The following is a 27890-nucleotide window of genomic DNA, read 5'->3' on the forward strand; positions in this document are numbered from 1 at the left end:
ACTTCCTGCCATTATCCACCTTGGATGTGGACATTAGCACGCTCCTATTCAGCCATAATTTCGAGTCCCAATGCACTAAAAAGTTCACACGCTGAAGCCTTAAAACGCCCCCAGGCAGGTCTTTTGTGTGTTTGGGCTTCTTCCCTGTGTCGTTGTGCCCACCCCTCTCGGCCTGTGGGTCGGCGGACACTGGCTGGCTGGTGCAGCTCCGGTGGGGGGGGACGGACGGACGGACGGGACACCTGACTCTCCTCCTCCCCCCGGGGAGGGGGTGGGGGTGGTGGGGAGGGACGCCTTACAAAGCCAGTCTTGGATGAGCAGACATGGTCCCTGGGAGACTGGAAAGCCAGGTTCTCCCAAAGCAGAAGCATTGTTCTCAGTCTTAAAAGAAGGCACCTCCGCAGCACAGGACTCACTCCCAGACCCGATGGTCCAGTGAGTGATGGTTTGGAGAGGGGTCCCCCCATCCCTGGGCCCCCGCTGCCATAGTCAGCAAAAGCTGGCGTTGCAGGTGTCTGTGCCACATACCGCATTTCTGATAGCGTTTAGCGGCGGGCACTGTGTGACCCTGCCAGTCAATTCGGTTCAATTCAAATCCTCTAGCAAAAATCTAGTCTTCTTGGGGAAGTTTCTCATCTCCGTTGAGGGGTGGGGATTGTTCCCCCCTCCCCATGTGATTAAAGGGGCTCAAATGAGATTCCTCCCCACCCCCAAATTCTTGGGGAGATGTTGTTTCCCTTGGTGACCCAGGGGCTTTGAGTCTGTGCAACACAAGAGGCTAGAAATGCCTTCCTACCCTGGGTCAGGAGACCCGCAGGGGAAGAGGGGCCCCTCCCAGGACCCAGGCTCTGAGCCGGGCACCGCCAGACCTGTCCCTTCCCTTTGGTGGCAGGGAAGCTGGGAGGGTGCCCCAGGTCCCAGCATAACAGCTATTTTTGGATCTGGAGGAACGTTCCAAAAACTAGAAGGCCCGCAGGTTGCTGGATTGTTTGACAGTCAGAAATGGAAATCCTGCTGCGCCCCGACTTCTGAGCGAGCCCTGGGCAGCGAGCCCCGCTTTGGGGCTGCGTCGCGGCGAGAGGGGCAGACCCGCCACTCCAGGAACCACCCCCCCGCGGGAAGGGTCATGGGGAAGGCGCGCTCTGAAAGGGGGACACGAAGCCGGGTGCGCGGGGTGAGGCCGACCCGGAGGGGCGGCAGGAAAGGGCGCGGGCTGGGGTCGGAGCGCGTGCGCGGGGCCCCACTCTGTCCAGAGCCCTTTAAAAGGCCGAGCGAGCGCCGGGTGGCGGTGGCGAGGAAGGCAGCGGATCAAAGGGCGGCGCTAACTAGCGATACCTTTGCCCTCGGGGCTCTGCTGGGGGAGGGGCGCGGGGACACCTGCGAGAGCCGCCCCTCCCCCGCGCTCCCTTCCGGTGACCCCAGCCCCTCCCTCGCCTGGCCCCCAGGCACCGTCGCGCTCCCGGGCGGCCCTGGATGCTCTCCCTCCGGCCTCCCGCGACTCCCCTGGCGGCAGACCCGAAGGTCCATAGACCGGTATCTTTGCAGAGTAACTGGACTGTCTGGGTTCCAGTCCCACCCCCCCACCACCCCCACCTCGAGAACTTAGGTCCTGACCTCGGGAGGTCGGTTCCCTAGCATCCCCCGCCCGATTCCTCAAGGAGACCCGTTTTTTGCAGGTCAGGCAAAATCACCCGCACAAGCCCAGCCTCAGTTCCTGGAACCCCACGTTCTGGGAAGGTGGGGTTCCCAGGGAAAGTCACTTTCCAGGCTGCTCCGGAGCCTGCCGTCCAGAGTGGCCTTCATGTCCCCAGCTCTGTGTGCCTTGCAGAGCCTCACATGGAAGGAAGCAATGCATGAATGATAAAGAGGGCTGCCTGCCATCAGCTGAGGATGTGACTATTTCGGCTTTATCCCAACTCCGCGTGTATCATTCCAGACATGAATAGACATGGATGACGACAACTTTTACAGGTGTTTGTAAAAACCACCAGTTCTCCTTTCTAAGGAGAGGGAGAACGAACGGGTGAGTGCAGGCAGTAGGTATTCAGTGTCTCAAAGGAAGGCTCCACAGAAAGAGAAAAGGATGCCTGATGGGAGGGGAGGGCCCAGGCTGGGAGCCACCTTGGTTGTAGGTGACCGGGCTTTCCACGCTGCTTCCCTTGGGAAACAGAGCCCCTGGTCCCAGGGTGGCGTGCTGTCCCCAGGCACCTGGAGACCGAGCTTGGGAGTACCTCTCAGGCCAGACCTTTGATCTCTAGCTTCAGCCGTTCCCAAGACCAAGCCTTGCTCCTGTTTGCCCCAAACCTTCAAAGCCAGCTGGGCTGGATCAATACAGATGCTGGAAACAGGAAGAGTCCCCAGTGTACTCAGCTTCACACATCATAAACCACACAAAGACCCCACCTCCTGAGACCTCTTCCTCTGTCTCTCTCCCCTCCTCTTTTCCCAGAGACTTTGTAATACGCATTACCTGATTCTTAACATAAGCAGGGCGTATGATCACTTTAAATAGTCCTTTTGCCCTGCGGAGTCCATTTCCTCTACCCCTGACTTTTCTAGACAAAGAAACTGGAATCCATCAAAATAAAGGAAATTCTACACCTGGAATCAGGCTGCATCTAGAGAGGCAGCCAGGGCCAGGACCCAGGGTAGGCGGACTTAGTCTCCCTTGGATCCAAGGGTGGTGTGGACATGGAAGGTAACCAGGTGAACCTGCTCCTGTTTGCCCCAAACCTTCAAAGCCAACTGGGCTGGATCAATACAGATGCTGGAAACAGGACCCCGCATACGGGGTCTGATCTGTGCGCTCAGAAAGTGCTCTCCGCTGGTCCTAGGCAGAGGAGAAGTGGAGGGGAGGTGGGGATTTGGGGGAGTTTGGAAGCAAGGTTACTATAGAACCCCAAAATGGTAATGTGAATTCCTCCCAGAGCCATATTAAAAAAAGGCTGATTTTCTTGAAAAAGATGGAGTGATCTATTAAGTCTAGATTGCCAGCTAAACGAGCCCTGACACTGGCCATTCCAGGCAGGGGAGAGGGGCGCCAATCTCTCCATGATCAATCTTGGGAAATTTCGTTTGCAGTCACCCCCCTGCCCCGGCCTCCTAAACCTCTGCCCCTCAGGGCCAGCCGATGCTGCAGCAGATGGAGGAGGGAGCGGGGATGAGACCTGGACCCATCAGAGGTGGGGATCATGCTTGCCCCCCTGTCCTGTGGCAGTACAGTGGCAGCCAAGACATTTTTATCCTACCTCAAGGGTGAAGGATCTCCTGCTCAGAACAGGTGGCTAATCTCAGGTGTCTTTGTAAGCCCCCTCACTTCCCCAGAGGGGGACTGAGGGGAAGGGGAACAGGGCTGGGGATGCTGGGAACACTGAGGGCAGCAGGTAGGAACTGCGAGGCCCCTGTGGTCACTCCAGGTCTCCATCAACCTCTGAGGTTTAACAGTTTGTTGGGATGAGCGTCTCACCTCTTTGAATCTGTACTCTGTGAAAAGGAGATGCTAAAATCCTCCATCTGGGGTTATAGTGAAGATTAAGGGAGATAATTCTCGAAAGCTCATGGCACATGGCAGGTGTTCAAGAGATGTGAGCATACCCCTCTCTCCACTTAGAGGCAGGACTGCCTTTCAACCAACTCCCACCAAGACGTGCGCTAGAGATGGGGATAACACCATGCAAATGCTGTCATTTCTATTTGCAAGTTAATGTTGGTCTTTGCAAAGCTGTGTAGCATTGATTCCGGCCACTGTCGCTTATCCACTGCTATCCTCCTAGTCTTCCAACCAGTACTCTGTTACAATGAAAAGGCAACACAGCTCGCCCAAGGCATCACTGCCATCCCTCTCATCTGGGTAAAAGCCTTTGGAAGGCAAACAATTTGGCCCCTTACTTATCTTTAAGAGTCCTCTGGAAGCAACCTGACCTGCTAATTTTAAAGTTTACCTGGCCCTGTTACTGTTTTGGGGTTTTGGGGGGGGGGGTTTTGTTTGTTTTGGGTTTTTTTTGTTTGTTTGTTTGTTGGTCCTCTGCCCCTCCCACAGCCCCTTCCTGTCCTTTCTTCACCTCCGACCCGCACAGGAAGCCAGGATTCCAGAACCCGAGTTCCTTCTCGAAGTCTCACATCTGTCTGGAAGACAGGTGGGTCGAAAAGAGCTATTGACAGGAGTTCCCGTCGTGGCGCAGTGGTTAACGAATCCGACTAGGAACCATGAGGTTGCAGGTTCGGTCCCTGGCCTTGCTCAGCGGGTTAAGGATCTGGTGTTGCCGTGAGCTGTGGTGTAGGTCGCAGACGTGGCTTGGATCCCACGTTGCTGTGGCTCTGGCGTAGGCCGGCGGTTACAGCTCCGATTCGACCCCTAGCCTGGGAATCTCCATATGCTGCAGGTGCAGCCCTAAAAAGACAAAAGACAAAAATAAATAAATAAAAAATAAATAAATAAAAGAGCTATTGACAAAGCCTGATGGTAGCGGTCGCTGGACGACTCCACCTGCAAGTGGATTCTTCCTGCTTCCAAAAAAAAAGAAAAAAAAAAAAGGCCCTCGGAATTTTCACTGTGAATACGGGACAGCGTGTGATGGGGCAGAGGTGAAGTCTGGCTTCCCGTCCCATTCCCTTGCTCCAGGGAAACACATTTTTTTTTCTTTTTTTTCCAGGAGCTGAACACACTTTCCTGCCTGGGGCCCGGGGTCCGGGGCCAGCAGGGTCAGATGACGCCCCCAGGGCTTTCCAGGGCCGAGATAGGTGCCGCCCCCCCCCCCGACGCCCATCCCTCGGCAGAGAGGAAGAGCTCGGTAATCTGGGACCCGCTCTACGAGGGTGGGCGACGCCTCCAAGCCGACCTAGGTCTTGAAGGCCCAGGCTCTGCCTTCTCACCTTGACCCTAGAGGGCTGAAGCCAGGATGGGTGGAAGGCGAGCGCTTCCTCCGCACTGCACGCCCCGCCCCCCAGGACACCTGAACCCCGCAGAGCTTCCCAGAGGAGGTGAGGGGCTGGAGGTAGGAACACGAACCGCTCGGGTGCATCCTGGAGACCCAGGAGCAGGGGTTTGGGGGCCCGGAACGGGCTTCGTTAGGCTGCCTTCGCCGAGCGGAGCTGCTAGATCTGGAAGCAGCGCGGGCTCCCCTCGCAGAAGCGGACAAACTCAAGTGCTGGCGAGGAGGAGGGAGAGGACGCACGCTGCTGGCTGTAGGTGACGCGAGCCCAGAGCGGAACAGCGTGTGCCGCGGGCTGGATTCGGGCAGTGGGCCCCACGCGAACACCGGAGGTTGCCAGCGGCCGGCCCCGCTCAGCCCCCGCAGGAGCGGGAGCCTGCACCCGGTTGGGCCTCCCTGTCTCCCAGCCCCCGCCGCGGTGCCCGCCCCGCCTTCTCGGCTCAGCACCCTGGGCTGTTTAGGACCCCGCGGCGCAGGGGCGGGGCGGCGGGCGACCGGACGGTGACAGGTGCGCCCCTCGGCCAATGGCGGGGCCGGAGCCCCTCCCCGAGCCCCCGCCGCGCGCGCCAATAGGCGGCCGCGCTGCGCTTCAAGTGCGCGGAGGGGCGCGGGTCCCCAGTACGGCGCCAGCGGCCTCGGCGCGGTCGCCTGCGGGCTGCAGCGCTGAGCCGGGCTCTCCGGCCCCGGCGCGCCGAGCACTCGCGTGGGAGTTTGTGCGAGCGCCAGTGAGCGCCGCCCGGGGCGGGGCCTGCACGGAGGAGGCGCTGGGACCATGGTCACCCTCAGCTGAGTTTCCGGCGGCGACTTTGATTATTGGCAAATAATCATAACAATACCGAGCCCTGGGGCTTGCCACCGCCACGCACAGACTCCGCGAGCCGGCACGCGGCCGCGTCACCCACCATCCGGCCCCGATCGCCAGCCCCTAACGAGCTGATGGAAAAATCCAAAAATTTCCGCATCGACGCGCTGCTGGCCGTGGACCCCCCGCGAGCGGCCTCGGCGCAGACCGCGCCGCTGGCCCTGGTCACGTCGCTCGCTGCCGCCGCAGCTGGCCCGGGTGGCGGTGGCAGCGGCGGGGCGGCAAGCGGTGCGGCGAGCGGCAGCTGCAGCCCCGCTTCCTCAGAGCCACCCGCGGCGCCCGCCGACCGCCTGCGCGCCAAGAGCCCGTCGCCGCCGCGCCTCCTGGCCGCGCATTGCGCCCTGCTGCCCAAACCCGGCTTCCTGGGCGCGGGCGGCGCGGGCAGCGGGGCGGGCGGCGCCGGTGGCGGGCCCGGGGGGCCCCACCACCACGCGCACCCCGGCGCCGCCGCCGCTGCAGCGGCCGCTGCCGCCGCCGCCGCCGCGGGGGGCCTGGCGCTGGGGCTGCACCCGGGGGGCGCGCAGGGCGGCGCGGGACTCCCAGCGCAGGCGGCGCTCTACGGCCACCCAGTCTACGGCTACTCGGCGGCGGCGGCGGCCGCCGCGCTGGCGGGGCAGCACCCGGCGCTCGCCTACTCGTACCCGCAGGTGCAGGGCGCACACCCCGCGCACCCCGCCGACCCCATCAAGCTGGGTGCCGGCACCTTCCAGCTGGACCAGTGGTTGCGCGCGTCCACCGCGGGCATGGTCCTGCCCAAGATGCCCGACTTCAACTGTGAGTACCGCGCAGCCCGGGCCTGGGCGTGGGAAGGAGGAAACCGGGAGGGAGTACTGGCAGAAGGTTCTCCCGCGCATCCTCTTCCACCTGGCACCTCCTTCCCTGGCTCCCTGTTCCGAGTGGGCTGTGGAAGCGCCGCGAAGCCACCCCGGCTCCGCCCGGGGCCTGCAAGGACTCGTGCGGGCTGCGCGGTGTGGGATTGTCAGCGGATTATTAAAATGGCCACGCGCGCAGGCCTTGCTTCCCTTCCTCTCTTAGCGGGAAGGGGCAGCTGGAGGTGTGAGACTACAATCTAATGATTAACCGGCAGGCTAGAGAAGAAGGAAGTGCTGGGGGAAGGCGAGCCGAAGAGCGCCCTGAGCTAGGCGTGCCTGGGAATTAGGGGCCACCGAAACCAGGGGCTTATCTTCAGGGTAATGGACTTGCCAGCCCCGCACTCTGGGTTCTGGAGACACCCCTGGTCCTTCCAGGGAGAGGGGGCGATCCAAGAATAGCGAAAGAAACAAGCTTCAAGAGGCCCAGGGGCCCAAGTCAGGGGGCCGGGGAGAGCTCCAGGCCCTTTGCGGGACGCTGCCTGCCTCTGGAAGGGCCCTGGGTCGCGGCTGCGATGCCCAGAGGTGCATGGCCTGACTTGAACCGAGAGGCGGCACGCTCCAGCCAGTCGGGAGGTGCGCCCTCCTTCAGGTACAGCCTCTCGGAGGTTCTACGCAGCAGGTGCCTGCCTCCGAATTCCGGGCGCTCAGCGGCTCGAACCCCTCCCCAAGAACGCAGCGCCGTCGGGCTGGCCATGCCACCCCCGGTGAGACAGGTCTCTTCCGGGCCTGGGCCTGGCGGGCTTTCCCCCCGCGGGAGCACAGATCTGGAGCTCCCGGGGCGTCTGGATCTCCGGCCAATCGCCCCGGCCGGGCTCCGCTCAGAGAAAGATGCAGGAGGCTTTCCGCCTTCGGCCGAACACCCAAACAAAGAGACCCCATTGTTTCCGTTTGAGTGGGTTTATTTAGACTGGGGGGATGCAGGCATGGGAGGGCGAAAAATGCGAAAAAAGAAAACAGAAATAAACATTTGCCAGAATTCAGATTCCTCTGCTAGAAGCTACGGTTGTGACTAAACAGAGAAAAGCTAGGATCCCAGAAGGCTGGAGAAGTCACAGCGTGGTGAGAAAATCCCAGCATGTGCGCTGTTTGCCAGCGGCCACCCCAGGCTGTTCCCAGCTCAGCGCCTAGAAGGCCCTAATGGCCACGCGTCCCTTCCGTTGGCATCGCCCCTGGGACCCCAGGCCAAAGAAAGGGGACAGCGAGCTCTCGCCTCTCAGTTTGCGGGCTGCAGCTTTGGGTATATCTGAACTGCTGATCCCGTGTCAGCCAAAGCCTGGGCACCCTTCTGGGCCCGGCCTCCGAGCCCAGCAAACCCCTTCTGATGGAAAGCCACCCCACACAGTTTATATTGTGACCTGCATTCCCCAGAGCCTGGCAGGCTTAGTCTCTCACTGTTGTGTGTGTGTGTGCGTGTGTGTGTGTGTGTGTGTATGTGTGTGTGTGTGGCAGGGGGGTGACCTCCACACTGGCCTTCCCAGGCCCCTGGGTTCCTGGCCACCACCAGGCTGTGTTCCCAGGCCTGCGTGGGGCCCAAGGTGGCCCAGAAAATCAGTCAATTAGAGCCGCATCCCTCTGCCAACACACCTCACCCATCGCCTGGCCCTAATCTGGAGCCAGACGTGGCGGGATCAAAACCCAGCCAGCGTTCAGTTGGGAAAAAGAACCTGAACACTGAATCCTAAAAGGCAATCATCTGCAGGCGACCATGCGACAGTGTGTTCTGAGAGTCCCTCCTCTGGTGGCTGGAAAACCTGTTTGGTTTCCTTTAATTGGTGTCTCAGTCACTGGATGGCCATTTCCCAAATGGTCCCTTCGGAGCCGGGGTTTTAATTAAAGTTCTAATGTATTGTCAAGTTGGGAATTCGGGGCCTTGTTTAACTAAAGCAGGGGGCGTGGGCCTTCCCATAAAGCAAATTGCCTGGCCCAGGGGAGCCCGAGCCTGGCCTGCCCGGCTGCCGGGCTGGCCTCTTTCCTTTCCTTTCTTTTATTGTCTAACACTTGTCAGGCTCCTGGGAAATCAAGGAAAGTCTCGTTTTGAGGTCATAAACTTCTCTGTGATGTAACCGTGTGAAATTATGTAAATAAAGCTGAGAGACCTCCTGAACACCTAGAAAGCCGGATCCCCCAGCGCCCAGGCCTTTAATTTGCAGAATGAGAATTGCCTGAAAGGCTTCCAGCCGCCCCGCACGCTGCCCTGCTGCACCCTGGGCGGGGCTGTCCCCAAAATATTTCACATGGGGTGGGGGGCCTCTGACGAAGACACCTCTTTAAGTGCAGGATTTGGTCCTTTTTCCCTTCCTCTCTCTCCCCCTTTTCTCCTTCCACTCCTTTGGAACTTAGGGAGGCGGCAGCGGCAGTAGGCATCCTGCAGCACTTCTCTGCCCTGGGCTGGCGGGAAGAGGCAGGAAGTGATTCTGGGGCCCGTGTGGATTAGGGCCTGAGCTGGGGAAGGTGCCACTGAGCTGGGGAAGATGCCAGGAGAAGGGACAAGGTTTGTCCCCAGGTCTCTGCTTCTTGCCTTTCTGTCCACAGGCTTTCTACCCATGTCCCCGCAGGTGCAGAGGGCGCACCTGGCTGAAGGGTTCTTTCATCGGGACACCCAGGCCCCGTCTGGGATAAAAAGATTTGGCCCCATGAAGCCCAAAGCTAGGCTCCAGGGCCTCTTTGGGGAGGGGGTGCTGACCTGGAAGAAAGAGCAGTCTCTGCAGGGGGCAGTGTGGCGTGAGGGCCATTGCGGGCGCTGGGTGGAGTGGGCCACGGAGGGACATCAGCTGCTGGCCTCACGCCCCTCTCCCACCCTAGCCCAGGCGCAATCCAACCTCCTGGGGAAGTGTCGCCGGCCGCGCACCGCCTTCACCAGCCAGCAGCTGCTCGAGCTGGAGCACCAGTTCAAGCTCAACAAGTACCTATCTCGGCCCAAGCGCTTCGAGGTGGCCACCTCGCTAATGCTCACAGAGACCCAGGTGCGCTGCTTCCCACCTCAACACATTCTGGCCTCCCAGGGGTCTCCTCCTTTTTTTTTTTTTTTTTTTTTTTTTTTGTCCTTTTAGGGCCGCACCTGCAGCATATGGAAGTTTCCAGGCTAGGAGTCGTATCAGAGTTACCGCTGCAGGCCTACACCACAGCCAGAGCAACGCAGGATGCAAGCCGCGTCTGCAACCTACACCACAGCTCACAGCAATGCCGGATCCTTAACCCACGGAGCGAGGCCAGGGATTGAACCTGCGTCCTCATGGATACTGATCAGACTTGCTTCCACTGAGCCACGATGGGAACGCCTCACCTCTGCCCTCTTGACCCTTGGCCTCCCCTGGCAACTGGAGCTGCCCCTATTAGACCTCTCGGGTGTGGATTTATATCCCAGCCAGCGTTACTCTCCTCGGGGGTCTCTGTACTGACGCCCAGAGTCTGATTCAGCTGGATTGGGTGGGCCCAGGAATTTGGACTCCCCTCCATTCTGGAGCAGGTGGTCCCCAGGCCACATCAGAGAAATTTCCTTTCCGCAAGATTTACTGACTGGTCCGTAGCTGCCCTGGCCCCTCCCCTGCAGAGGGAGCAAACTGGTAGAACTCACAGGGGTGGGGGTCGCAGGTTGAGCTTCCTCAGGGCCCGTCTCCTCCTTTGCATTTTGCCCTTGCGCCGGGTGGGGGGCGCTGCCCCCCACCTTGAGTCCTCTAAGGGGGACCCCACTCTCAGGCCTAGCGAGGGAGGCAAGCCTACCTGCAGGGGGATGGACAGGCGGCAGGAATGGAGGTGGCCGCCTTCTCAACGCCGCTTGTGCCCGCAGGTGAAGATCTGGTTCCAGAACCGACGGATGAAGTGGAAGCGCAGCAAGAAGGCCAAAGAGCAGGCGGCGCAGGAGGCCGAGAAGCAGAAGGGCGGCGGGGGCGCCGGCAAAGGCGGCGGCGCCGAGGACCCCGGGGATGAGGAGCTGCTGGGGCCGCCGGCGCCCGGGGACAAGGGCAGCGGCCGCCGCCTGAGGGACTTGAGGGACAGTGACCCGGAGGAGGAGGAGGACGACGACGACGACGAGGACCACTTCCCGTACAGCAACGGCGCCAGCACGCACGCCGCGTCCGACGGCTCCTCCGGGGCCGACTCGCCGCCCCCTCGGCCTGGCCACCAGCCTCCGCCCCAGTAGAGGCCCGGCGGCCCGTGCGCTGTCGGCGAGGGTGCGCCCTGGCCTCTCTCGTGCCCCCCAGGCTCGCCAAGCAGAGGCGGCCCAGTCCTGCGGGTGCCCTTTCGGGCCACAGCCCCTGTCTGCTCCTCAAGGGGGGCAGCCCGGCAGGTTCAAACTTGACCGCTTTAATTTCATTTGGTTTGCGTTGGGGGAGGTGTTTCGGAGAAGAACCAATCTCTGGAAGCCTTCCTGCTCCCCTCTGCCCAAAGGAGAAGGCCCCCCGAAACCTGCGGTGGTAAACCCTCTGGATCGCGGAAACTTGAGACCGTTTCTGGAAACGCCGTTCTCCTGAGTATTGAAAAAAGAAAAATCGTTTTCTGCTTCTGTATCGTGGGGGGGGGGGGGGATCTTTATGTCATGAGCGTTCCACCTGCTAGAAATCTCAAAACTGTACTGTCTTTATTTTTGTATATTGTATTTATATATAAATATATAAAGAAATGTCTACTTAACGCATGCTAAATTATCATTTAGCTTCTCCCATCGCCCACGATGGAATGTAAAATAAATTGCTTTTTTACTGGATAAGAAGGCAGCTCTGTTGAGGGGGGCGGGCAGCGTCAAATAGGTCTTTACTGTCTTTGTTGTGGAAATGATGGGGCGGAAGGGACGGCCTCCTTCTCTGGGTCCTGAGGCCGGTGGGACACTTGATTCTGGCGGCTGCGGAGTCGCAGGGACCCAGGGTCGGTAAAAGTACCTGCCAGGGGCCTGCCCGAGCCTGGCTTAAGTCGCTGCCGCCTGCGAGAATCTCGAAGAGTAACTTTGGACCCCATGATATGAATTTATTTTCCGATTTCTTGGAGGATCTCCTGGTTTCACGGGCGCTCCAGCAGTGGACACATGCTATTTGAATGCCTCAGAAAATAACCTCGGGAGGACTAGCCTTCGGAGCGTCGGAAGGTACGGCGGGTCGGAGGCGCTCCTTAGGCACCTGCCCCGGATCGATCGCTTCTCTTTCTCCTCCACCTCGGCCCCCTCCCCCGACAAGCCTTTCGGCGCTGGCCCGCAGGCCTGGCTTTCCTGGATCTGTGCAAATGTCCGCGAGGACAGCAGCGGGCGCCCGGAACGCTTCACGCCGGGGCCGCAATGGCTCCGGGTTAATAAACCTCGGCCGCGCGCGCCATCCATCACCCGGCCGAGCAGGGCCCGTCGCCATGTGCTGCACACATGCCCGGCTCAGCCTGCGCCCGGCCCCGCTCGCCCTCCGCGCCTCCCCTTCCCCCACCGCTGACCCGCCGGCCTCTCCTGGGCCCGGAGGAAGGAGGGGATCCGGGGACACTGCTTCTTTCCCCTCCCGCGTGCCTTCGTCCTTCCTTCTGTTTTTCACGCTTTCTCACCAGCACCTGGGTTGGGGTGCCCCCCCCCGTTCCCCCCCCGTCCCTCCCTCTCCCCTCCTCCTCCTTCTCCCCACCCCCACCCCCGCCTCCCCCTCCCCTCAGCTGATAAGTGAGTTCAGAAGGGCCTGGAGTTTCATTTGGGTGATTACCGCGCAGGCGAGTGGGGCCGGGGCGAGATTAATACCCTCCCTGGCAGCTCATTATCACCTCGGGCTCCTTCCATAAAATCCAACCTCCGCCCAAGGCCGGGGGCGCGGCGCTGCTGGGAGCCCGGGCGGGAGCAGCTGTCGGGCGCGCGGGCCTCGTCCACCTCGGGGGTCCAAAGGTGCTTTGGGGGAACGCGGGACTGGGTTTGCAACTGGTGGGAAACCCCGAGAGCCCCGAGGAAAGGGCTGGGGAAATTAGGGGGAAGGGGGAGAGGAGAAAGACAGATGTCTTTGGGGATTAAAAAAAAAAAAAAAAAAAAGCTGCGACCCGAGTGTATCTCCTGTTAATTTCTACCACATTGGCGAAGCGCAGCCTGAAGCAATCCTCCCTGGCTGGCTCCACATCTGGGGGTTATTCCCTGCCACCCCCCCACCCCCGCCCCCGCTCCGCTGGCCCAGCGAAAGGGCCCCCATCTCAACACTGGGCCCTTCGAGGACCGGCGGCCGCCCGACAGGGGGAGTAGCCGCCGGCCTGGGAGCTGGGGTGCCTCCGGCCTCAGCGGAGGGTCTGGCCCCCTCCCCAAGGTGCAGTCCCTCCTGAGCACCGGGGATCGTTCGCTCTTTGAGCGACGAGGAGAGAAGCACGAAGGGGAAATATAATTATTGCGACCCCCACGCGCAGCCTCCAGCACAGCATCCCGGGTTTGGCGCGGGGACTTGGCCGGGAAGGCGGGACCCGCCCGCGGCCCCAGAGTCTCCAGCCAGCTGCTTAATCGCGACGGAATTTATCTCGCTAATAAATTTAATGATCAATTCGTTCTTGTCACAGTAGCTCTTCCCCAAATCAATTATAGCAAATTTAAATATAATCACTGGCTCATCCTCACCCACTCCGGGCACAGCGAACAATTCATTCCGCCTAATGAGCGGCCGCCAGCCCCGCGCCGCCGGCCCGCAGCCCCCGCGCGGGGCGGGGGTGGGGGTGGGGTGGTAGGCTTTGCAGCCTCGAGAACCCGGTTCCCAGGCCCCAGAGCCAGGTCCTCGCAGGTCCCAGGACACGATGGCACCGTGTTCAGATGAACCCGGTATAGGCCCTCCGCAGCCGCGCCGTGGAGCCCAGAGCCGGCGGTCTCCCCACTCTCCACCCGAGCCAGCGCGCCCTGCAGACCCCGGCGCCGCCGGGACTCCACGACTCGGGCCAGGGCCCCACCCAAAGCGGACCCAGCCCCCAGGAGCCCCGCCCCCCAACCCAGGGCGCCTCCTCCCTGCGGGTTCTCTTCAGCCTAATTGTGGGGGGTGGGGGGACGATCCCCGGTTCTCAGAAAGGGCGCCTCGTCCAGCGCCAGTGTCTCCAGCGTGTGCAAAAGGACGTGGTTTGGGACAAAGAAACCAATCTATGGGAACTGTCTAGGCCACAGCCTGCGAGCCACCTGTCCAGCTCTGGCAGAGCTCTGGCCCAGGGTCTGAGGACCCGACCGGGAGTCCGAAGCGTGCAGGGATGGCTAGGACTTAGACACAACGGGCCTTTTCCTTTTGTCCTTCCTCCACTCTGTACCCAGGCTGAAATCAGCTTGGAAAGATCATGGTAGAAGACTTTCTACGACAGCAAAAGCAAAAAAAAAAAAAACAAAAAAAACAAAAAAAAAAAACAGTCAAATGGGACGACATCAACCTTTAATAGGTCTGTGCAGCGAAAGAAAGAGTCCAAGAAAGAGTTCAAAGAAAGAGGCAACCTGGGAAGGGAGAAAGCATTGGCAAATTATGTATCTGAAAGGGGTTGATATCCAAAATACGCAAAGAACACAATTGAACAAGAACAAAACATGCCAGTTTAAAAATGGGCAAAGGACTTGAATAGACATTTCTATGGAGAATATATATAAATGGACCACAAGCAGCCCTCCTCATTAGGGAAAAGAAAATCAATACCACCTATAACAGGTAGCACCTGTTATAAAACAAAAAAACAAGACAGAAAATCACCTGGATGGATGAGGATGTGGGGAAGGTGGAGCTTTCCTCAAAAACATGAAAAACAAACAAACAAAAGCCAAAAAACTGGAATGACCGTATGACCCAGCAACCCTACTTCTGGATGTACGTCCACAAGAATCACAAAGGAATCTGGGAGGGCCCTTTGCACACCCATGCTCAAGGAGGCGTTATTTACAATAACCAAGGGGTGGACCCACGTGTCTGTCAACAGATGAATAGATAAGGAAACGGGATACATACACACAAAGGAATAGCCTTCAGCCTTTAAAAAGGACATGGCAACCTCTATGGGAAAAGAATTTGAAAAAGAGTGGATACGGGTATAGGCACAGCTGATTCACTTGGCTGTACACCTGCAATTAACACAACACTGTAAGTCAGCTATTCGCCAATAAACTTTCAAAAAGAAAGCAAAAAATGTATATATGCAAGGATGTAATTACAGCACAGGGCGTAGAGGCAGTATTTTATAATAACTTTATATGGAGCATAACCTATAGAGATATCAAACCACTGTCATACACCTGAAATGAATATAATATTGTACCAGGACGCTACTTCAATATGAAAACAATAAGTACAATCTTTAAAAAGCAAGGCCATGCTGACACCTGCCAACAACACTGACGAACCTTAAGGACATTACAGTGAAATAGGCCAGTGACAAAAAGACAAATATTGCATAATTCTACTTATACGTGTCACCAAAAATAGTCAAATTCTTAGAGACAGAGCATAGATGAGAGGTTGTCAGGGGCCTAGGAGGAGGGGAAGGAGGAGCTGTTCAACGGGCAGGGCCTGTGGTTTTGCAAGATGAAAACATTCTAGCGATCTGTTGCCCAACTATATATATATATATATATATATATATATATATATATATATATATATAGTTAACGCTACTGTACTAGCTTAAAATGGCTAAAGCGATTAAAACCCAGAGAGACCTTCTTCCCTCTCCCTCCATCCCTGGCTTCCTTCTCCTCCCCTTCCTTCTCCTCCTCCCCTCTCCCTCCCCCCTCCTAAGGGAAGAGCAGACGGGCGGTAGAACAGCCACATCTCGGAGAAGGTTTGAGAAGGCAGCACCTGGCCCCCAGGCCTCGGTGGACCTGAGCGGCATGGGGAGGCCGGTCTGCCCGTAGGCCGGGTCGTCGAGCACGTCCAGGTTTGCGGGTTAACTGATCCTGGGGGGGCGGGGGCCTCTGCTGCGCCCCCACGCCCACTCCCCCCCCCCAAGGAGATCCCAGGCCGGGATGGCTCTGGGGGTGGGGGAGAAGGCGGGGAGGGGGGCCTGCAGGGCCGCAGGGTGTGTGCGACGTCGAGGGGGGGTCCTCGCTGGACTTGGGCGCCCCCCACCCCGTATCAAAGTCCTGCGGTGCTTGTGTCTCCCTCAATAAAACTAATCCCTTCGGAGGTGTGACTCACCAAGACTGCGGCACTGTTCCAGACTACAAGGCAAATATGTTTTTCAGATTTGGTTTTTATGGTCGGATTAAAGTTTATTTTCCATAATAGGGCACCTAATAAAACTCATAAAGCCGGGTCGGGGCTCCAGCTGGTGGCCTCGTTGCACACTTTCACTTCGTAAATCACTTTACGGCGTGCCAGGTGTGTCCCAAGCTGGACGCCAACGAGACCCCCTCTCCCCCCACCCCGCCGCCCAGGTCCCGCTCCCGGCCTCTGGGTCCCGGCTGGGGGTCCGCGTCCCGGGAGGCGGGGGCGGCGGGGGGGGGAACCCTCGCGGGAAGGGGCGGGCGGGATGACGGGAGGGGGGGACCCCGCGCGCCCCCACCCCGCCGGCCCCGCGCCGACCCTGCATTCCGCGGCCGCGCACCTGGCCGCGCCGAGTGTACACAAGGTGCCGGACAGCGTGCGGCTCCTCCGGCCATTGTCCCCGGCCCTGGGCGGGACAAAGGTGCCCCCCCGGCCGGCGGCCGCGGCCAGGGGGGGCGGCGGCGCGGTTTACCCAGCTGGGGGCGGAACAAAGGGCCGCCGCCTTATCGCGGCCGGGCGGGGGCGCGGGCCCGGGGCGGGGCGCGGGGTCAGGCCCGGGGCGCAAGGGGGGAGCCCGCCCGCCCCGGGGCCACGGAGGGGGATGCGGAGGCGGGGACCGCGGTGCAGGCCCCGGGAACGCCCCCACCAGGGTCTCCCACCCGGGCCGGCGGGAGAGCAGGCTGCTGCGCGGTGGTTCGTGCTCTGAGCAGACTGCAGGGTCCACGGTCTGGGCTCACCTTCCAAGCAAAGACTTTCCTCTGTGCTGAAATAACATCTTGAAAAAGGGTAAAGGAAGGGAGTCAGGGCGGTCCTGGCTCAGGGAGCTGCGAGGACAGAATGGCCGGCCTCCCCTTGTCAGTCCTGGGGGTGGGGGGCGCTGCCCCAGCCCCTGCCCTTCGCTGCCTGGGGTCTCTGTGGGGCTGGTTCTCCTAGGGAGCTGCCCTCCCCTAAGGCGCTGCATGACTGAGACGACAAGTCTGGGAGCTCGAAGTTGAGGTTTTTAAACAGATAAATCAGAAAAGGCAATGTAAACGGTTTTTTTTTCCTGGGTCAGCAACTGTGCTCATTACCTTTCACCTCCCTGCTCCCTTTTCCTGGGGGATTAATTCGGGGGGGGGCGGGGGGGAGGGTCGTCAGATTCCCAAGAGCCCTGGGATCAGGCCCCTGGGTGACACGGCAGCCTTTTCACCCACAAAAGAGATGAGAGGCGGCTCAGAAAGCACTCCTTCAACCAACCAATTGAGAAGCGCTGCCGCGTGCTCGACACCGTTCTGTGCACCGGGACACATCAGTGACTAAAACAGACAAAATCCTCCACCCTCCTGGAGTGACGGACGGACAGACACTGAGCACGTGCGTTACAGAGTGGGAGAGGCGCATGCAGTTCCTGAGCTCGGTGTCAGGTCAAGGAAGAGCCAAGGAGGAGATGCCTAAGGCACGTGGCGGAGCCATTCTCAGCATCCCCAGGAGGCAGGCCCCGTTCTTCTGGTGGCTGATAGGAATGTGGGCAATTGGGCCGTAGCGCTGGCTGCCTGCCTTTCCATGGGATGGGGCAGCGGAATTAGAGGCCTTTAGGGAATATTGCTCCTGAGTCCAAGCAATCAAACCGTCACTTGCTGGAGCTCCCTGGCGGCTCATTGGTTTAAGGACCTGTCCTTGTCACTGATGTGGCTCGGGTTGTTGCTGCTGTGGTGCGGGTTCGGTCCATGGCCCCAGAATGTGCCATGGGTGCGGCCACAAAAAGCAGTAAGAGAAGAGATGCTTCGTGCAATAGAAAGCAGCAAAGAAGTAAACAAGCAGAACTGCGTCAAACTAAAAAAGCTTCTGTAGAGCAAAGGAAACCATCAGCAAAATGAAAAGGCCAACTACCAAATGGGAGCAAAACACTTCACTTACTGATCCAAAGTATTCCTAACCCTGATGGGAGAATAAATATTCGGGAAAACAGAGATGCATGTGTGGGTGATGGAAGTGGGAATTTGGGATGGAAACAGATCACACGTATTCGTTCTTTTTACTGAGATATCATTGACGTAAAACATTGCCTTCGTTTCAGGTGTACAGTGATTTCTTTTTCTTTTTTTTTTTTTTTTTTTGTCTTTTTGCCATTTCTTGGGCCGCTCCCGCGGCAAATGGAGGTTCCCAGGCTAGGGGTCTAATCGGAGCTGTAGCCACCAGCCTACACCACAGCCACAGCAACATGGGATCCAAGCCGCATCTGCAACCTATACCACAGCTCACGGCATCGCCAGATCCTCAACCCACGGAGCAAGGGTAGGGATCAAACCCGCAACCTCATGGCTCCTAGTCGGATTCGTGAACTACCGTGCCATGATGGGAACTCCCTGATTTCTTACTTTTAATAATTCGTTCCTGCATTTAAGACCGCACTGGAAATTTAAAGAGAACACCAAAGTTTTCCCATAAAAGTTCACTGCCAATCTGAGCGAATGAGGAGCAATAATGTGACGCCAGGCACAGAGGCTCTCGGACCCCTGGAGGCAGGATGGGGTGGGTGGGGAAGAGGCAGGAGGCAGAGGTGTGTGGGGGGAAACCCAGCCCTTTCTGACCGGCCAGGTGGCCTTGAGCAAGTGGCTTGACCGCTCAGTACCCCAGGTTCTCCTCTGCCAAGGGCAACACCTGTACAGAAGCCCACAATGGCCCAAGGGGGAAGGGTGGTCCCTAGGAGGTACCCCCAGCCCACCCCACCCCGTGCAGAGTCTGGTCCCTCTGGCCTGCAGTGTCCCCACGCTCCACTCCCTGCCCTCCTGGCCTGGCCTGTCGGGCAGCACGCAGACCTGGGGCCACCCCATGCCCGCACCTGCATCATCACTTCTCTCGGGGCCACCTGGCCTCAGCTCAGCTTATCCAGCCCTGTCCGCACAGACACCTCGGCAAGCTCTGGCCTATGAACCCGGACCCCTGCCTTACTGAGTTAAGTAATATTTTTTTGAGTACCTCGTGTGAGCATGACCTGACACCAGGTTCGGGGACAGAAAGCAGAGAATTGCAGAGCCGTGCTCTGTGTCACAGGCCACAGGGTCGAGCAGACTGCAGGCAAGACCCCCAGAGGGTGCCCAGGAGTAGGCAGCACCCTGCGCCATCCGCAAGGCCGCCGAGCCTGTGGGTAACTGGGGAAGTTTAGTTTTCACCTCCGGCCACGCTGGGCTGTCAGCTGCTTCAGTGCAAGGATGGTGTCAGCCATTGTGTCAGGACCAGGCCGGCCCCTCGGGGGGCAGGAGAGCAAAGGGACAGTGGCTGCAACAGAAGCTCATATCCCTCCTCGGGAAGCCTGGGCTGCCAGGGCCTGGGCTGGTGGCCCCGTGATCCCCAGGGACCCAGGCCCTTTATCTTGTGGCTTTCCTTTCGAGGTTCAAGATGCGGCCGGGCTCCACAGCCGGCCACCAGGACGAAGGGCAGGTGCATGTGCGCCCCTTCCCAGGAGCTCAGTGCATGGTCCGTCCCCTCCTTTCCCCCTGCTGGAAGTCTCAGCCCAGCCACGCTGAGCTAAGCTTCACCCGAGCTCAGGAAGTGAGGCTTTATTTCCGGTTGTCCACAGGCCTTGGAAAAAACTGGGTTTCTTTTTTTTTTTTTTTTTTTTTTATCTTTTTGCCTTTTCTAGGGCCACTCCCACGGCATATGGAGGTTCCCAGGCTAGGGGTCCAATCGGAGCTACGGCTGCCGGCCTACACCAGAGCCACAGCCGTGCTGGATCCAAGCCACTTCTGCAACCTACACCACAGCTCACAGCAACGCTGGATCCTTAACCCACAGATCAAGGCCATGGTTCCTAGTCGGATTCGTTAACCACTGCGCCACAACGGGAACTCCCAAAACCTGGGTTTGTATTTGGAGGGAGAAGGGGGTACTAGAGCTCACTCTGCCTTAGGTGTTTGTTTTGGCTCTTCTGTGGGGCGGGGCGGGGCAGGGGGGCAGGGGGCAGAGGAGACAAAATACACATCATATTTATCTTTTTAACCATTCCTAACCGTCCAGTGTGGCCGCATCCAATGCGTTCACCACGCTGAGTGACACCTCTATCTGTTCTCTGCCTTCTCGTCACCCTGACCCGACCGTCCCCTCCCCCTGGCCCTGGGGAAGCTCTGCGCTTCTTTCTAGTGAGTGAGCCTATTCCTGCGGGGGTTTGTTCTTCTGCCTACTTCCCGCAGTATCCAGGATAGGGACCAACGTGCCAAGGGGCTCCGGTAAATCAAGCTGGTTTGCCCCATGTCTGCCAAGGCACCGCTCTGCCCCAGGGGTTTGAGCCAAAGACTCCGGGTCACAGGTTTCACCCTGTCCTTCCGCCCTGCCCCCGTGGCCCCTCTGAGGCCTCCCTGGGGCCCCCACCCTCTCTCCCCATCCCAGGGCCTGGCCCCTGGCCCATCCGCCCTCTGGCCAAGCTCCCTGGGGCCTCGGTCAGGGTCAGGAGCCCAACAAGCTGGCTCTTGGGCTCTGAGAGTCCCCACAGCAGCACTGCTAGGGGTGCCTTGGACACCCCCGGGGAGCCTGAGGGCTGGGCACCCCCAGAGCAGCGGCAGGAGTCAGAGGCCACACATGTCCCATCGAAAAGCAAAGCCAGGATGTCAAAGCACCAAAGTTTTAAGGTCAACTTAAAACCAGAAACGCGGGCTGGTTCCGTAGCTCTTGGAAATCCTTGACCCGCGTTCACAGGTAAAGGAAACATCGAAGTTATCACGGGGTGCCCTCTTGGCAGCTTTGCAAAAGAGCTCGAACGACACTGAGTGCCCCAAGAGGCGCCAGGGGTGCTGGTGACCCTCCCGAGTCCCTGAAGCGCCCCCTCTGCAGAGGCCGGGGGCCCCTCAGGGCCATGGAAACGCCGCCCCCAAAACCCCACCCAGAGGCCTGCTCTCTTCTATCTTCATAAAACAAAGTAATTCGCTTTTAATGACAGCCGGTGTTTTCTTTCCCAGTTCTGTTTGAGCAGATAATGTGTCTGGGGCCTCCCCGACAGGGTTAAACCACACTGACCTTCATAATCAGAGAACAGAAATAAATTGTATTTGCTCATAAATGTTACTGAGTCGCCTGCGCCCAGCTGCCCCATCACAGCTGGGTGATAGTATTTTGCTTTTATCAGGCTCCTCCCTCTCCGGTAACAAAGCGCTTTATTATCCCGCCAAGCAGGCAGGGAGCCCTGGGTTTCCACGGCCTGGGACACGCTTGGGGTCTCCCTGCTGGTGGCGGGCCCGTTGGGCCGCCGAGGACTTGGGACCCCTAAGCCTAAGGATCCAGTGGGCAGGAGGGTGGGTGGGGAGCAGAGACCCCGCAAGCCCCTTCCGGGATCTGATACCCTCGGCCACTGCTGTCAGCAGACAAGTTGGTGGCCCAGGTCCCCTCCAGGCCGGGCTGACCTGGGAGGGGAGCAGCCAGTGGCCACGTCACTACTGACTCTCTCTGGGTTGCTTCTGCCACTTCTCGGGAGCCGGGTCAGGAGCCTCAGGAAGGCTGGACAGGGGGACGGCTGCAACCCGCGGGGGTCACAGAGGAAGTCAGCACCCCCAGACTCGGCTCTCTGGGCCCAAGTGGCCAAGCCTCAGCGCGGGGATGACAAGGCCTGGCAGAGAGGCGGCTGGAGGGTGGCCCGGGGCAAAGCACCGGTCCCTGCCTGGTCCCCTCGAGTCCAGGGCACAGAGGCCTTGCTGCAGCCCTTCCAGAGGGGTGGACCTGGCCTTGCATCTCGCTGCGCAGATGGACCAGGGCACGCGGGGAGGAAACGGGCTCCACATCCAGTTGGCACTCTCGGCTTCTCTGTCTCACGGCTCTGGGGGGACGTGAGGGGGGCAGGCCCGCCCCAGGCAGGGCGCCACGGCCTCTGCAGCTGATTTATCAGCTCGGCCCAGCTGCTCAAGTAGTAAAGCAGACTCTGCCTCGTGAAGTCTGATTTGGAAAACAGAGGTGTAAGAAGTCTCCTTGTCCACTTAAGTCAAAAGGCGTAAGGGCGCTAACGATCACGCTGCGCGGGGCCGCAGCTCGGCCGGACCAGACCGAAAAAAAAGGACTTCCTCCACCCCCACGAGCTGGAGGGCAAGGATCAAACACATCGCAGAGAATCCGGCTGTGTGTCAGATGTGTTAAATAAGCGTGCTTTGCGCCCTGGACACGTGAGCTTGCCTTTCTGCACACAGTAAGCCCTGGCTTGTACTTATGATGGAACCTGTTCCTAACGCACTGTTTTTGCATCATGCCTGATCATTCTGCCTCGGGCACAGCTGCTCTGAGTTGGCTCTTTGTAGGAAATCAGAGATTGGGCCACGCCTGGGCAAAATTAAGTCATCACAAGAATAGAAATAATCTCAGCCCTCGGTTTTAAGGTGTGTGGCAGCCGCGCGCCCTTGTACCAGCGCTGGGCTCTGGGATGCTGGGAGCTGGGCTGGCCGTTAGCACCTCGGTTTCAGCCGGTACGGTTTTGACGAGCCTGGTTTGACTCTCATGAGGGTAATTTCCCCAGAGACACCGTGTTTAAGAATTACAAAGTAGGGGAGTTCCCGTGGTGGCTCAGTGGTTAACAAATCTGACTAGGAACCATGAGGTTGCGGGTTCGATCCCTGGCCTTGCTCCATGGGTTGAGGATCCGGTGTTGCCGTGAGCTGTGGTGCAGGTCGCAGACGCGGTTTGGATCCCCGCGTTGCTGTGGGTGTGGTGTGGGCTGGTGGCTATAGCTCTGATTGGACTCCTAGCCTGGGACCCTCCGTATGCCACAGGAGTGGCCCAAGAAATGGCAAAAAGACCAAAAAAAAAAAAAAAGGTTTATAAAGTAGGAGTTTCCGTTGTGGCTCAGCTTGTTAAGAACCAGACTAGTATCCATGAGGATGCAGGTTCAATCCCTGGCCTCGATCAGTGGGTTAAGGATCTGGTATTGCCATGAGCTGTAGCGTAGCTGCAGATGCGGCTCAGATCTGGTGTTGCTGTGGCTGTGGTGCAGGCTGGCAGCTGCAGCTTCGATTTGACCCTTAGCCTGGGAAATTCCACATGCTGCAGGTGTGGCCCTAAAAAAGAGAGGAAAAAAAAGAATTTTAAAGTAGATACTAATTCAGACCTTCAGAACAGTATTCATAGCAAACTGAGGTCTGTGGCAGAAGACGCCTTTAGAGACCCCACCCCATCTGCGCTTCAGGGAGAAGCAACCAGAGAGAGAGGTTCTGCTCTCAAACAGCTAACAACCCCTCCCTTTTCCAGGTGAGAACCCACCTGGAGACTTATTGCCAAGTCCTTTGAGACACACAAAACTCATCATAGGTCGTAAACCCACAGCCTCCCGGGAGGTAGGAGAGCCCTTGCTTCTGCGAGGTCAGGTTGCCGGCAAAACTGATTCCGAGTGTGCCTCCTCTGGCCAGGTTATCGATACCAATGTGCGGCGACGGAACAGGAGCAGAGTGGCAGCGGAAACCTTCCTGGGCCATTGGCGGGGCTCAGGTGGGGACGGCCTCAGTGCCCCCGGATGCTGGGCATCTAGGGTAGCCCACCCATCCTGGTTTTCCCCTCGGTCCTGGGCCAACCAGGACAGCTGGCCACCTGCCGGTTCTTCCAAGTGGACAGGTGTGAGGATCCGTGAGACGGGAGGCGAGGAGGGCTGGGCTGAGGAAGCTGTTAGAGCCCACCCTGGGTCTCAGGGACTTGGCTGCTTCCACTCCAGGTGCTCGCAAACCGACCTGAACAATTCCAGAGAACCCAGATGGCAAATCAGCTTTATAGGGGATGGGACTTCAGAGCTGGGGTGACTGCTGTGGGCTGGCGTCCGCAGAAGAAGCTGGCCGCGAGCTGGCCTGGGGGCTGGCCCTGGCTGGGTCCCCTCCACACCTTGTGACCGACCCATTGGCAGGCCTACCGGAGTCCCCATGCCCTAGTGGAAATGCGTCTGCTTGGGGACCGGGCCACAAAACTGTGAGGGAGTGACAAGAAACCGTGCCCCAAACTGGGGTTTATAGTAGCTTGGTTGGCGAAGCTGGGGCCTCCCACCACCTGGAAGGGAAAGGAGAGAGGCCCTGTGGCCAACGTGGGAACCAGGAAGCCGGACTGTCCTGCAGGCTTTGCACGTGCGCAGCCAGTGGTAACGTCTCCAGGTGGGCAATTCAGATGCACTTGTCGTGACTTCGCTCATTTCACAATGGGGAGAGTTTGAGTTTCCCCAGGAAAAGGGAGAGGGTATAAGAAGACTCCCCCAACTTTTCTGGGGCATGTCTAATGCAGAAGTTTCCTGGCTGAGGATCGAACTTGAGCCACAGCAGTGACCCGAGCCACAGCAGTGATAATGCCAGGTCCTTAATCTGTTAGGCCACCAGGGAACTCCAGAAGACCCGTTTTCAAAGAAGAATGCCAAGGATGAAAGATTTAAAAAATGACTAGGGAGTTCCCGTCGTGGCGCAGTGGTTAACGAATCCGACTAGGAACCATGAGGTTGTGGGTTCGATCCCTGCCCTTGCTCAGTGGGTTAACGATCCGGCGTTGCCGTGAGCTGTGGTGTAGGTTGCAGACGTGGCTCGGATCCCGCGTTGCTGTGGCTCTGGCGTAGGCCAGTGGCTACAGCTCTGATTCAACCCCTAGCCTGGGAACCTCCATATGCCGCGGGAGCGGCCCAAGAAATAGCAACAATAACAACAACAACAACAAAAAAGACAAAAGACAAAATAAATAAATAAATAAATAAAAATAAAAAAATAAAAAATGACTAGGAGTTCCCATCGTGGCACAGTGGTTAACGAATCCAACTAGGAACCATGAGGTTGTAGGTTCAATCCCTGGCCTTGCTCCTTGGGTTAAGGATCCGGCGTTGCCATGAGCTGAGGCGTAGGTCGCAGATGCAGCTCGGATCTGGCGTTGCTGTGGCTGTGGTGTAGGCTGGTGGCTACAGTTCTTATTAGACCCCTAGCCTGGGAGCCTCCATATGCTGCCAGAGTAGCCCTAGAAAAGGCAAAAAGACACACACACACAAAAAAAATAAAAACAAAAAAAATAAATGACTTTTTTGCAAGTACTACCTGATTCTGGCAAGGATCAGTAATGGCTCCCTGCCCCACTAGGCAAGATATCAATGGAACAGGAAACTCAAGTTTTGCCACCTTTTCTCCCTTGTAAAATGTCCTTAACTTTGGGTGATCAATTTCCCTTAATAATCACAAAGGTAAAAAGGTACCTTGGCCGTGGCGTGGTCTGCTGGCCTTGACCGTAACTGAGCACTACAGTCACGAGCTGAGCTGACTGCCGGTCCCGAGGCACCTGTGTCACCGGGCAGCGCATTTCTGGTCACATTTCCACTGAAGCCCACCAGGCACATCCGGAATTTGTCGTGACAACGGGCCAGACTCTGCAAAACCCAGGTTCATGAGAAATCTTAGATGGGGATGGGATGGGGGGAAGGGGGTTCTGTACTAAAAGAGAAATAAAAGGAAATGCAATGTTTGAGCCTTGATTTATTCTATCCGGGAAGAAAACAGCTGTGGAAAACACGCTCTAGGACAAGCGTGAAAACAGAACTGCCCCGGACGGCACCACCGAATGAATGTTCCCGTCCTCGGCTGTGCTGTTCCGTCGCTACTGGAGAATGTTCCTCCTCTCGGCAGGTGCAGCCTGAGGGTGAGCAGTTAAGTGTCAGAATGTCTATGCTTTCTCCTTTATGCTTTTTACCTTTATAGGGCCGCACTTGCAGCCTATGGAGGTTCCCAGGCTGGGGGTCAAATGGGAGCTGCAGTTGCCAGCCTCCACCGCAGCCACAGCAACGCAGGATCCGAGCCACATCTGCAACCTACACCACAGTCTGTGGCAACGCCAGATCCTTAACCCACAGAGCGAGGCCAGGGATTGAACCCAAATCCTCATGGACACTATGTCGGGTTCTTAACCTGCTGAGCCGCAGTGGAAGCTCCCTCTGCCCGCAACTTCAGCGGAGGACATCAACACGTGTCTGTGTGTGTGTGTGTGTGTGTGTGTGTGAGATAAAGAATGAGTATTACACATAAAAGAGAGGAAAGGCAAGTGCGGCAAATGTTAACAGCTGGCAAAGCAAAAAAGTAAAAGCGGAAGAACTTGCCTCTTTGGAAACATTCCCGAGAATGTAAAATGAAATGAATAGTCACCTAAGTGATTTTCCATCGAGCAGTTTTTAACTTGCTCTTAACCATCGTTGCTCCAGCCTGAGCTGCGTCCCACCACGGTTTGTTTCCCTGGGCCCTTGACGGGGGTCCCCTCGGCCACCCTGCTCAGCAGGAGCAGGACCCCGGTGTGCGGAAGGACCACTGGCTGGTCCTTCAGGGCAGGAAGAAAGGACACAGACCACGCTGGGGGTGCTCATCTCCTGCAGACTGGGTATGTGAGAGTGGGAACGTGCCAACGTGAAAACCCCCAGGGGCCGTGGCCATGCGCCCCGGTGCCTGGTTTAGAGGAGCTCAAGGTCAAAGTCGCTCTGCTCCCGGCCCATGGGCACACATAAGGTATTGTTTTCCAAACACATGGCCCTCAGTGCTCCTGAAATCACCTCTGCTGCCTTAGAACATTTTAAACTGGCTCCCGATTTCCCTTTCATCCTCTTATCACACCAACATCATCTTTCATCATTTATCCAGCTCCGCTCAAGATAAAGGGCTTCTGGTGAACTTGACCCCATTCCTGCCGGCTTCATCAATGCACAGGATGATGCGGAATGCAACGGTGAGAAAAAGTGAGGTCCCAATTCCCAGGCCGGTATCACTTTCCCCCCCAATCCAAGTCTTACTGACCTTTCCTAAGACTCTGGATGTATGTGCAGAGGCGTCATCTGCACACGCTAAAGGTGTCGCACTAGGGGAGGTTCGAGGCATTGATCTCTGCCTGGAGCCGCCTCGGCTGCTAGTGATACCATCCCTGGGATGTGTTTGAATAGAAGGTGGGAGATTCCCAGGTTCCCTCAGGGCCGCCCAGCATCCCAACCCCAGCCCCCTTCTCAGGGCTCCGTCTCCCTGAAGGACACGCTCCCAGACCCTCGGGCCACCCCCCTAGAGTGGCATCTGCACCCTCAGCCCCAACCTCTGCAGGTTCCTGGGCCCAGACCCCACTGCCGAGGCCCTGGGCAGCGCCCCAATCTCCCCATCCCCTCTCCATTCAAAGGTGCCAACTCGTGATGTGTGGCCATCAGAAACATCTCCAGAAGCTTCCTTCTCACAACCACGGGCGTCTCGCCCCTGCTCGGTTGTTGCAAGAAACCGCTGCCTGGGCTCTGCGGCCAGCATTCCCACGGGCTCCTCCAGCGCCACCCTGTCGGGCAATGTTTCTGAAATCACACCTTGAGGACTTAGCTTCCTTGCCGACAGCCCCAATGGCTTCTATCGCCGACCAGGTCACTCGCGACTCCTCAGGGCGGGGTGGACAAAGTGGTTCTTTGTGCCAGGGTGCGAGCTCCTCTCCTCCGTCTGTCCTGGGTTCTGGGCCCAGCACGGCCAGGTTTCAGCGCCCGTGACCCTCCGGGCCGCCCTCACAGAAGCGCTGGTCAGGTGTCACTTCCTTTGGATGGGTGGCTGTCTCCATCCCGGTTCCCCTGGGACGGGCGGGCTGTCCGCATCCCACTTGGGTGGCACGACCCATCCTGTCAAACTGAAGTGAGGCTTCTGAGCTCGAACCCGGGCTCAACTCGACAGTGCCACCAAGGAGGCTGCCAGCAGGTGGTGAAGGCAGCCACGTCCACTCTCACGGGCGTCCTCGGAAGGGGCTTGGGAGCTGACGGAATTCAGACCCCAGGGCCTCAGAACAAGCAGTCACTCTCGCAACACTGAGAAGGACGCAACCACTTTCACCGGGACACAGCTTGTGGCCACAAGTCAGAGCTCCGGGTGACCAACGCCACTGCCACCCAGGCCCAGGCCCCAGGCTCTGGTCATCGTCAGCGAGCAGGCCTCCCCTCCGGCTCCTCCCGCGAAGCCAGGGGCGCCTCACAGGCCAAGTCAACCAACGGACACGGCATCACTGCTTACACTAAGCCTGCCCAACGTTTACCAAAGAGGTAAAAGCGATCTGAATGAGCTTATTATTTTTGTGGAAAAAACCCACACTAGTTTAGATCTTTGAAGAATGAGTTCTGTACCATGGA

At 58.3% G+C, this 27890-nt stretch overlaps 1 protein-coding gene across 1 annotated transcript; it reads left to right on the top strand.

Moving 5' to 3' along the window:
* The first annotated feature begins 5548 nt into the window (after positions 1–5548).
* Positions 5549–11294, top strand: MNX1 (motor neuron and pancreas homeobox 1). Its single transcript, XM_003134522.6, has 3 exons — positions 5549–6567; positions 9468–9628; positions 10453–11294. Exons 1-3 carry the CDS (start codon positions 5868–5870, stop codon positions 10804–10806), a joined length of 1215 nt encoding a protein of 404 aa, XP_003134570.3. The 5' UTR covers positions 5549–5867; the 3' UTR covers positions 10807–11294.
* The last annotated feature ends 16596 nt before the right edge of the window (positions 11295–27890 follow it).

This window comes from Sus scrofa, chromosome 18 (genome assembly GCF_054392235.1).
Source record: "Sus scrofa isolate SSC_HxYL_T2T_F1_AM1 chromosome 18, Sscrofa_HxYL_maternal_Yorkshire_Landrace_v2.0, whole genome shotgun sequence".
NCBI lineage: Eukaryota > Metazoa > Chordata > Mammalia > Artiodactyla > Suidae > Sus > Sus scrofa.

Coding starts and splice junctions, on each gene's coding strand:
- MNX1 (XM_003134522.6), top strand. CDS start 5,868: ATGGAAAAATCCAAAAATTTCCGCATCGACGCGCTGCTGGCCGTGGAC. Junction 6,568..9,467: donor CAAGATGCCCGACTTCAACT/GTGAGTACCGCG, acceptor CTCCCACCCTAG/CCCAGGCGCAATCCAACCTC. Junction 9,629..10,452: donor TAATGCTCACAGAGACCCAG/GTGCGCTGCTTC, acceptor TTGTGCCCGCAG/GTGAAGATCTGGTTCCAGAA.